Source organism: Haliotis rubra, unplaced genomic scaffold, assembly GCF_003918875.1.
Source record: "Haliotis rubra isolate DU_JTF1 unplaced genomic scaffold, ASM391887v1 Scf503, whole genome shotgun sequence".
NCBI classification, from domain to species: domain Eukaryota; kingdom Metazoa; phylum Mollusca; class Gastropoda; order Lepetellida; family Haliotidae; genus Haliotis; species Haliotis rubra.
This window is the reverse complement of record NW_025767195.1, coordinates 813,262-824,441: the sequence shown is the minus strand read 5'-3', so window position 1 is coordinate 824,441 and position 11,180 is coordinate 813,262. Positions and strand designations below refer to the sequence as shown.

General features: G+C 38.7%; 2 protein-coding genes and 1 long non-coding RNA gene across 3 annotated transcripts; all 3 read left to right on the top strand.

The window, feature by feature from the left end:
• Positions 1-2,583: 2,583 nt before the first annotated feature.
• On the top strand, positions 2,584-4,084 carry LOC124291970. Its single transcript, XR_006902331.1, has 3 exons — positions 2,584-2,616; positions 3,328-3,374; positions 4,046-4,084. It is a non-coding gene; the product is annotated as an uncharacterized LOC124291970 (long non-coding RNA).
• Positions 4,085-4,091: 7 nt separating this feature from the next.
• LOC124291968 lies at positions 4,092-8,097 on the top strand. The gene is made up of 3 exons (XM_046729052.1): positions 4,092-4,145; positions 4,597-4,629; positions 7,403-8,097. The coding sequence occupies exon 3, from the start codon at positions 7,474-7,476 to the stop codon at positions 8,095-8,097; it is 624 nt and encodes a 207-aa protein (XP_046585008.1). The 5' UTR covers positions 4,092-4,145; positions 4,597-4,629; positions 7,403-7,473.
• Positions 8,096-10,982, top strand: LOC124291972 (ankyrin-3-like). Its single transcript, XM_046729053.1, has one exon. The coding sequence runs from the start codon at positions 8,400-8,402 to the stop codon at positions 10,977-10,979; it is 2,580 nt and encodes an 859-aa protein (XP_046585009.1). The 5' UTR covers positions 8,096-8,399; the 3' UTR covers positions 10,980-10,982.
• The last annotated feature ends 198 nt before the right edge of the window (positions 10,983-11,180 follow it).

The window sequence follows — 11,180 nt, the reverse complement described above, 5'->3', positions numbered from 1 at the left end:
GGAATATGCAGAAAAAAAAAATCGTTGTATTCCGTAAAGGTGGATATTTATGTTCATATGAACAATGGTACTACAGGGGATCCCAAATAGAAACTGTCTCGTATTATAAGTATCTCGGACTTGTCTGCACATATACAGACTTCATTATATGTGTGGCGGATTACAGATCACCACTGCAATGAGGATTTTTGACAGCATGGTCCTACCAATATTTTACACATACGGCGCCGAGCTCTTTGGGATATGAGGTGGTAGAACAAATTGAGAGGGTACAGACAAAGTTCATCAAAACAATTCTACATCTGCCTTTGACAACCTGCAATGATGCAGTGCTTGGTGAAAGTGGACGACCTCTATTATATGTTTCTTATGTAACTAAATGTGTTAAATATTGGGCCAAAATAATCAACATAAATTACGACAGATTTCCAAAGCAAACCTATTTAATACAGCTGTGACGATATATCGTAGTATCGATAATCGTGATACTTTTATCTGACGATAAATATATCGATACATTTTTCGTATCGTGATATGTATCGTTGACCTTAAAATTGTTAATTTTCATTAGATATTGACGGTTATGTCAAAATTTCTTGCTATTAAAATATGATTTTGTAAAGAAAATAACTAAAGAAAGCACATCGTGATATGCATCGAATCGAATCGTATCGTTCCAAGATATCGCGATACGTATCGTATCATGAAATTTCTGTATCGTCATACCTCTACTATCTTATGCTATATGGATTAGACAACGTTAACAGATATTCTTGGGCCAAAATATCAAACATATCTTATTCTAGTTCGGATTCGGGTACGCATTGGTTAAGCAAGATGTTGGACATATTGATATTGTCATGTCTGAGTTCAAACAAAGAGTGTCTGACTACAACATTCAATGATGGCAGGCTTATCATCCAACTCCAAGTTGACAGCTTATTCAACTTACAAAACAGTTCTGCATGCGGAATCTTATCCCTCACAAATCAGTTCCCCTCCATTGAAGCAAGCGTTAACCAGATTCAGATGTGGCTGCCACCAGCTAATGATCGAAATGGGGAGATGATTGGGCATAGACATCAAGAACCGTTTATGCAGATACTGCCTTCGATATAATATCCAGCTTGTCGAAAACGAGTACCATTTTATCCTTGTCTTCTGTGCCTTCTCCGACTAAAGAAAGCAATATATTCAGTATTAATACTATAGTAACCCCTCATTTGAAACATTTGTTAGACTTATGTCTTCAAATCATCAACTTACTTCTGTGAATTTGTCTAAATACATATATTTTGCTATGAAATTGTATGAATCACTTCATTTGTAATCACACTATTGAAAAGTTTTTGTACTGTGGGCCTGTGGCCTAGAAAAACGTGAATAAAATGACTTACTTAATTGGACACTGTTTCTGTATGAACTGATTAATGTTAAAATGTTTTGTTGTTTATAGAATAGCGTATGTTGGAATTATGAATTGTTACCATTGATATTTATCTTCTCCAGGTCAAATGTAAAGATAAAAGACCTGGAGGACGATGGTTCCGATGATGAACAGATGAAAGGAAGGAATGCAAGCTCACCTGTAGATCCTAAAGGTATTATAAGGTTATTCCATACCCAATGTGTATAATCTGAGAGGTTTCTGAGGAGATTCCGGGATCGAATGTGTTCTTCTGTGTGCATGAATGAATCATGTATGGACTTAGATGACCAAATTTTGGTGTACCCCAACCACTGGCCATTACCCAGAATATCATGCAGTAGATTATAAGTCATGCCTTAATTCACCTGTCATGAGTTTGAATCCCAGATTAGCCCCAGTTATGTTCCTTGGTTTGTCTGCTCCATATCCATGCTTCTAGATATATTATAATGAAACTGAACTGAATACTGTTCAATTTTGCTAAAGACTCAGCTCTCTGATTGCCGACACGATTGTAGGTAAACATTAATCTACATATTTAAATATAAGGGTTTTTTCCATCCCAACTCAGTACCAAACATCCAGGACTCCATTCCACAAAGATTTTAGCGCAATCACTGTTGTAAGTCTAGATCTTAGTTAATCAATGGGAGTTACAGTTGTCTTAGCACTAAGATCCGTGTGTATCAGGATAACAGACATAATTTGTTGTCCCGAGGTACCGCCTGATGAAGAAGATTTCTCTATGTCTCCCTAGGTTCCTTAGTTTGTGAAATACATCATGTGCATATACGTACCAAAAGAATTCATCTAGTAACAGTTACTGTACGAAGATGTTTAGAACACTTTGTTAACAATATTAAATCATAAAAGTAACTTGCCTGCAACTTGATAACAAATTTGAAAGAAACTTTAACAATTAATTTGTGGCCTTAAAAAGGCTCTTATTTATTAAAAATGTTGATTGTGTTTTAATTCTGAGACATTTTCAAGAATATCATTTCTGGTACAAGTTCAACCGGAAATGTTGATTGGGATATTTCAAACGAAAATTTCTGACATATTTTCCAGAATATACTTTCTAGTTCAAGTACAACAACTCCAGAAAGTGCCTGTATCATTACTCTCAGTTACTCTATAAAAATCTCTTTCTTTACAGATAGTACCATGGAAATGCCTTCATCCAGGTATGTCCTTTATGGGCAAAATTGTACGTCTTGTAACTGGAATTTGCCTTTAGGTGTCAATTCTGATTTGCAACATGATGATAAAATAATGTATGATAAAATTATGGATGATAAAAATATGGAGAATAAATTATGGATGATAAAATCATGGATGATAAAATTACGGATGATAAAATTATGGATGATAAAATTATAGATGATAAAATTACTGAATATACTGTTAGATTTAATTATCTATATGTCATCACAATTAAATGAGGCATTACAAATGTTCATTGTTGTTTAGATGCTTTATGTATACTACATATGTTTATAAACACATTGTTGTCAATCCTGTCAACCACTGGTTTGCATGGTCCAAAGTACATTCAACTCACTCACTCATGTGGATCCTATGAAGATCTGGGTTAGAGCTGGTCTTCAGCAACCCATGCTTGTTGTAAGATGCGACTAACAGGATCAGGTTGTTCGGATCTGTGCCTTGGATAACACATGTCGTCGCATCCAGTTTGTTTAGGCTGATGCTCACGATGTCAGTCGATGGATTGTCTGGTCCAGACTTGAGTATTTACAGTCTGTCGTCAGTCTGTTAGAAGCAAACACACAAACAGGATATGGTGTACTGATAGTAGGGCCATGTCAGATGTATTTCTTCTTCAGTGGAGACTTTTCTTAATAAGTCACATTTCATCAACAATGAATATATTTCAGTGGCACACAGATGGCGAGATTACAGAACTTGAACCAGAATGCTATCGGTAGGTTCACATGTTATGATTTCAACATTTTGGGGCTGCGTTATTTTCACTAACTTGTTGTCCATACCAGGTTGTTTTAGAAATATAATACATAAATACTACTTTGAATTGTTTCTCAGACCTATATTGTAGGGCTGTAACGATGCACTATCGATGCATTGCAATTGTTGAGTCTCCAATAGCAATTAATCAATGGTTTAAGCCAAAAACTATCGATGCATCGATAGTATGTGTGACTATAGATAGTTCAGTAATTGACTTTCGTTGATAAATGAGCAGACTTGCAGCTTCATTGAGTTTATGTTTTAACTGTTTACTTGATCTAGATTTCAAGTTTATTGTCAGTTATTAAAAGAGACAGAAACTACTTCAACTTGTTTTTATTCATATAAACTATACATTCATATGGGAAATGACTTCAAATGAGACAATTCAAGGAGAAAAAAAACTACAGTATTGCAATACTTGGTCGCAATAGAATATCGCTATCGCAATAGCTGTTCCCCCCTCAATAGTCACCCATACTATATTGCCATCATTGCTACATTTACAGAACATTAACCAGATCACGATCTTAGGTTTGTTTTGACTGTGTCTTGATAGGCAATATCTTCCATAGCTGTATGATAAAGTAACACTGATGTTACATGAACGTTTGACTCACTTTTCAGCGCAATATACAGGGGATGTTAGAATAGGAGAGATGACAGGTCAAATTGGCAAATTGTCCTAATACTGTAGTCGGTCAGAAGGTAGTGATCAACCAGAACAGTAAGTATAAAAACGGATTAGTGACATAATCTAAAAAATATTTTATCATCTATATAGACGATCGTTACATCTACATAGAAGCTCTTTTCATCTTCGTAGAAAGTCTTTTCATCTTGGTAGAAGATACTTACATCGATATAGATGATACTATCATTGAGCTCTTCAGGACTTATATTTATCAAAATTTTGAAAGTCACAGGAAAATGATCGGAACTGGTTCAGCCATCTAGTTAGGAACACCACTGATGTTTTTAATCACATATCTGACAACAATCAGTAATGGCCATTCCTTTTTCTCTTTTTAAAATTTCATTTTGATTTAAGACTACAGTTTTATAAGTGTTCATACCCAGTAATCAAAAGTACTCAGTGGCTTCCAGCCAATCAGTGAGAAACATAAACAACTGTCTGTTGCTCAAGACAGTGAAGGCTCATATGATCATGCTTTCAGCTCCTGTGGTTACCCGATTGGACAAGATAAAGGGTATGTTTCATTAAATCTTATAAATATGAATATATTGACAGGTATATCCGTTTTTTAGAGCAACCATTCTTTTTTAAATTAATTTTTAGATGTATTGAAAAAGAAGTTTTTTGGGTTTAAAAGTATTTTTCTTGACTCACCGGAATTTATTGTTATATATTTGTTTATACCAGGGCATATTGTCAATGTCACCTTTGGGGTGGTGGGGTAGCCTAATGGTTGAAGCGTCCGCGTGGCACGCTGAACACCCGGGTTCGATTCTCCACTTGGGTACAAGCCCATTTCTGGTGTCACCTGCCGTGATATTGCTGGAATATTGCTAAAAGCGGCATAAAACCATACTCCCTCACTCACTGGGTATTTTTTTGCACCCCTGGATAACATTAGGTCCCCTAAACATCATGGAAACTAGGTCATTAAAACAGTGAAGTTGTAAACTGCTGTGACCAGTATGTATTATGTATTTGTTATCAATCAAATGAACATCAATCAATGTGATTTGGATAAAATGACATAAATCAACCAAGTCAGCAAGCCTGAGTACCCAATCCAATTTGCCAATTCTTATTACCATTGTATGACATGAGGACGGGGTCTGGAAAGGTCAAGGTCACTAGAGGTCAAATTATGCATCATGCTTCAAATTTCATGAAATTTCTGATTCGTTTCTGAGGAATCATTTTTCATGTTCGTCTGGCACTCAGTATTGTTCTCACTTGTGTTTTGGTGACACTGAAGGTCAAGGCCATCGCAGAAAATATCTGTGGACCACATTCCCGCTTGACAACAGTACAAGAATCTGTATCCAAATGTTGAACTCACAAAATATAAAAAGTTGTTATCCATAAAGTTTGTCAATTTTCTACTGTTATCTATTTGGTAAAGTTAAAATGGGTCATATGTGAATTCAGGAAAAGAGCTGTTTCTATTTATTTTTGTCATGAATAAACACCTTTCTTGTTTAGTTAATCATATAACTTTCTGTATATGTTATAGGTGGATTTTATATGTTTTAAATCTGAATATGTGTGTGTAGTGTTTCCAAGTTTCATGATTCGAAGAACAACATGAGAGATAAGAGTCGAGCAAAATTTGTATTCTGAATTCGCACATTAACAGCGTTTAAAATTCCCGCCTGCCCGACCGTCCGGACAGTCAAATTTCAGAAGTAGCCTGTCCGGTAGTCTGGTAGATGTTTTTACCCTTAACAGTAAATATTTTATAATATCAGACAGGTTTTCTTGTCGTCAGTTTGAGGTGTTTAAGGTATTATGATAATTATGTTAAACTATTTACGATTGGACAGTTCATTTTACAAGAACCAATCAGAACACATGTACTTTCATCCTGGTTCCCTGGGTCTGTTGCGCCTGTGCTAACACTCCGACTCTGTGGTTGCTGCATTCGTTACTCACTTGTGTTATTCCGGGACAAGCTGAATAGCGAGGTTACGGAAAGGGCGAACTGTGACGAATGTGGTTGCCTGGGTCAGTGTCGGAACATTAGCGCAGCGCAACAACAGGAACCAGGCTGATGTACGTTCAGTTTACCTAAACTCGATGCATGCCTGTTAGTGCTATGTTGTTCATTGCGATGCCTACAAGCAGTAAAAGTATTCTGAAAACTCTTTTTTCATTGTTGAAAACCGGACAGGCAAGTTTTTATCCTGACTGGTAATTTTTTTAAGTTATCAGTACGTCTGTCTGGTGTGTAATTTTGGGAATTTTAAACACTGACATTGATACTGCAGTTCAATCAACTCATATCTCAAATCGCACAAACTGTAAGCAGACCTCACAGTCACAACGACACAGATTTCTTACGTTGGAATTGTAGAATACGTGCAACATTATGATGCATCAGAGAGTACACCATGACTTGGAAATTCACAAACATCCCATCGCACACATTTTGCACGCGCTCCAAGCACGCGGTCTACAAGGGAGATAACTCTAATGAGTTGAACTGATGACCGCTAAGAAAACTTGACATTACAGTGTGAACACTCAAAATATGTATATTTGATTGTTGTATTGTACATTTATTACCATTTCAATCTGTTTGTGTATGTGTGTCTGTGTGTGTGCCTGTCTCTCTGTGTGTCTGTGTGTGTGTGTGTATGTGTGTCTGTGTACGTATGCATGCCCCTCTCTGTCAGGAATCCTGGTTACAGTAGGTTTTCACTAAAGCTGAAGGCGTACTACATACCCTAGCCAAAATCATAATACAGAAACGTAGCCTAGGACGAGTCCATTCCGCATTGTGTCATTTTCATGTTTGGAACTGTCACACTGCATCTGTATTCAGTACACATCCCACTGACATAAGTAATACTTGTCAGTTGTCCTGAATATAAGACTGGCCAGTGCGAGTGAGAGTGCCACACATTTGCTCAATATTGAGTTTATCAATGTCTTTAGGGTATGAATACTACATGGTCAATAAAATGTCAGTTTTGTTAAATATATTGACCAGTGCTCAGTGGTTTTAAGTCCCGTGAAGATCTGGGTTAGAATTGGCCTACAGTAACCCATGCTTGTCGTAAGAGGTGACGAATGGAACGGGTGGTCAGGCTCGCTGACTTGGTTGACACATGTCATCTTATCTCAGTTGCGTGGATCGATGCTCATGCTGTTGATCACTGGATTGGTCTGGTCCAGACTCCAGACAGCCGCCATATAGCTGGAATATTGCTGAGTGCAGAGTTAAACAACAAGCAACCAACTGTATTTTTATGGGTTGGTCTTGATGTGACCTGTATTTCCCGTTTCAGTGCAGACCAAGCGAAAACTTGACAAATTTAGAAGGGATTCGTACTATGAAACCAGAGCCGCCAAGTCTGCAATGGAGTGTGTGAAAAGTGGCTGGGTTTTACTTAAAGGCTCTGAAAAATGTGGCAAGACATCACTGGGGCTGTACATTCTCAAAACCTTTGATCAGTCCTACATCCCACTTTATATCCAGAATCAAGGTGATTTGGAATGTATTACAGATCTGACTGGACTTGAAGATGTTAAAAAGGATGGTAAATCTGAAGCGTTCGTCATTTTCATTGATGTTCCCTTTAAGAGGCATGATGAAGTTGATACCCACTTAACTGATGCAGTGGAACTTGCTAGCAGAGGTGCAGCTCATGTCATAATAAGCATTTCAACAAGGAACCTGCCAAAGCTGGAGAAATCTACTCTGCTTAAATGTCAGGGGAAGAACTCCCAACATGCAGTGACTCTACAAGACCTTCCTTTGCAAGAACATGAACGATATGAAATTTTGAAACAGAAATTAAAGCCACAGACAGTCAAATCTTTAGGACCAGCAGAGGGCTCTCAAGAGGCGGCACTTCAGGAGATTGCAAAGTTAACTGACCACCCTGGTTCTTCATGGCCATTGAGTCAAGTGGCTCTAAAAGGGCACAGAGCTAGTGACAAGCTTAAAGAACCCAGTTGGTTCCTTCATTCAGCAGCTTGAACACATGGCCGAAAATGAACAGATGAAATTTGCTGCACTTGTAATGATTGTGAAAGATGGTTTCTTATATGAAGCCAAGAATAGGCCTCCAAGATCACCCAAATCTCCACAACCATTTTTTGAAAATTTAAACAAGATACTTGACATACAAGGCATTTCACTGGGGAAGATTCAGGAAGCAGCAAAAGGTATGATAGGAGAGTACTTGATTTGCACAAACAAAAGATATACAGTTATTCATGAATCAGTCACTGATGCAGTGTGTCAAGTACTGTTTTCAAAAGTGAAGAACACATGCTTGAATGGTGCCCCTCAGTTTTCTCATCCACAAAACAGTAATTCAAGACTGTGAAGACGAAGACACAGATAAACTCGCCATAGATGTTTATTTTGAAGAACCCTTGATCAGAAGGCTCTTGGAAGAGGAGTGTGTCATGGATGCTTTAAAATTTTCAGGATTTAATTCACGAGACTTTGTGAGAAACATTAAGAAGAAACTCAAGGAGAAAGTTACAAATTACAAGGATGTTCTTTTGCAAGCCATATCATTAAAGCATTTTCCATTGGTAGAGGAGATTGTACTGAACGTCTTGAGGACTCTGCCTGGGAGTGGAGAGTATATCAAGCATCTGGCTCTGGTAAGAGCTTGTGAGGCTGGCAACAAAGAAGCTTATGACCTGTTGCTTAGTGTGGGTGCAAAGGTCAACCTTCCCTGCATGGCTGCTTGCAAGGTGGGTAAATGTCCACAAATTATCCACAAAGTTTTAAGAGAGCTTGTTAACCAGTTTTATAACCTCTCTCCTGACATACTGAAGGAATGGATTTTGATTGTCATAACACATGGAGATATTGATGCAGTAAAAACCTTCATCACAAATCTCCAAGGTAGAAAAGGCAGACATGACTTGATCGTCAGCGCCCTTGAGGTGGCTTGCAAACTTGGATCTCTTGATAAATACAACGCAGTTAGCTGTGATGGATTAAGTCCCAACTGGACAAGCCTGTTAGTAAGTGCCAGTGAAGGTGGAAATGAGAAAATCATCACACATCTCCTGGAGCAGAGAGACCATGCAACATCGGATGAAAAACCATGCAATACAAACCTGGAAGAGATGTTTCTTGCAGCTTGCAAGTTTAATAGAAAGGGTGCAGCAGAGGTCCTTCTGAAGAGAAACCCCAGTGTGTTAGATGGAGTTACTGAAACAGGCCAGACAGCTCTTCATCTTGCTGCAAGTGTTTCTCACATTAACAAACCAGACACTCTCACGTGGCTTCTCACGGTGAAGACCTGGGACACCACCACCACTGACATTGATGGTTTTACTGCTCTGCATTCAGCATGTGTCACTGGGAATGTGACATGTGTGGAACAGTTACTGAAGGCAGGGTTTGATACACAGGCTCCAGATAAACATGGAAATACCCCTCTGCATGTTCATCTGAAGGGAAGATTCATCAACAAACCAGTTGTTGAGAAGCTTGTCAGGGCTAAAAATGAAATTCCCAGAAACTCACATATCGCCAGTGTGCAAAACAATGACAAACAAACTCCTGCCCATTTGCTTTGCATGAATTCAAATGGTATCATGGCATCCATTCTTCAGTTCTTGATGCAGGATGAAGATGAATATAAAATGGTGGAGAAAACTGACATTCATTCTATGACCATGAAAGACAGAAAAGGGCAAACTCCACTCCATACTCTCATCGCTTCGACAGGGACCACAGCGGTCTTAAGGCTCCTTCTTGAGAAGAGAAATGTGGATGTAAAGACAGCTGATGCTGAGGGCAACACAGTACTTCATCTTGCATGCAGGACAGGTAACGATGAAGTCATCAAGATGTTGATGCCGAGAACAGGTTATAGATTAACATACAAAGAGACAAATCAGCAAGGACAGACACCACTACATTGCTACGCTGAAAATGGCTGTGATGGGAAAATAACAGAACTTTTATGTAAAGATGTAGATGCAAAAGATTTGCAAGGTGAAACAGCTTTGCATCATGCTGTGAGCAAAGAAAATAAATCTGATGTTGTAAAAGCACTGATGAAATTAGGTGCAAATCTGAACTCGACAGATAACAAGGGGCAAACTCCGTTGCATAAAGTCTCCAATGTGTCACATGGCACAAGCGTGGAAGTTGCTCAGATGCTTGTACAGGGACTTATCAATAAACCACAGAGAGCAGACGTCAGTATTGCAGACAAAGAACAAATGACAGCATTGCATCATGCCTGTGTATCAAGAGGAGTGTGCAGTTCACTGGTTGCAGAGTTTCTTCTGTCTTGCAAAGGAGATATTTGGAGTCAGAATATGCACACACACTTACCAATCCATATCTGCTGCATTGAATGTTCCAAATACAGTCCAGCTGTGCTGAGAGTTCTTCTTAAGCATCTTCATACAAGTCCTGAATCAAGAGATGTCCAGCGAATGCTGTCTGCTGGTGACAAGTATGGGGACACCCCTCTACACAAAGTATGCCTGTCTTCAGGGCAGTGGAGGAAAGAAGTTGCTGAAATCCTTATTGATGCTGGAGATGATCTTACTCAAGCTAATTCTGCCGATGATACCGTCATGGACATAGTGATAAGGAACCGAGTAAATGATTTGAATGAATTGATGATTATGAAAGCACTCATGAGAGCATGTAAGCTAGACATCAAAGTCCAAGATTTGGAGAAGTTACTGTCATGTGATCACATTAACAGTGACAGCCTGTCCCTGATGCTTCAAAGACTTGTACAGTGTGATGAACAACACACTGTCGGTGTCCTGGAGAGGCTGATTCAGAAAGGTGCTGACATACACCGAACCACTGCCGATGGTCTGACTATGATACACCTGGCTGCCACAACACAGGGGGGAGTTCACTGATCGCATTATTGGGTTCCTCATCTCAAATGGAGCTGATCTGTGTGCAGAGGACAAGGGAGGGGAAAGTGCTTTACATAAAGTGGCTGAAGGAATGACTCCCCATTGTGCAGGTCTTATAAGATTTATTCATTCAAGCGGAATACCAATTGATGCAAAGGATTCCATGGGAAATACTGCACTTCACAAGCTGTTTTCAGCTAT

Bases quoted from the DNA above. Each gene is read 5' to 3' on its own strand.
- LOC124291968 (XM_046729052.1), top strand. From the start codon at position 7,474: ATGGAGTGTGTGAAAAGTGGCTGGGTTTTACTTAAAGGCTCTGAAAAA.
- LOC124291972 (XM_046729053.1), top strand. From the start codon at position 8,400: ATGGTGCCCCTCAGTTTTCTCATCCACAAAACAGTAATTCAAGACTGT.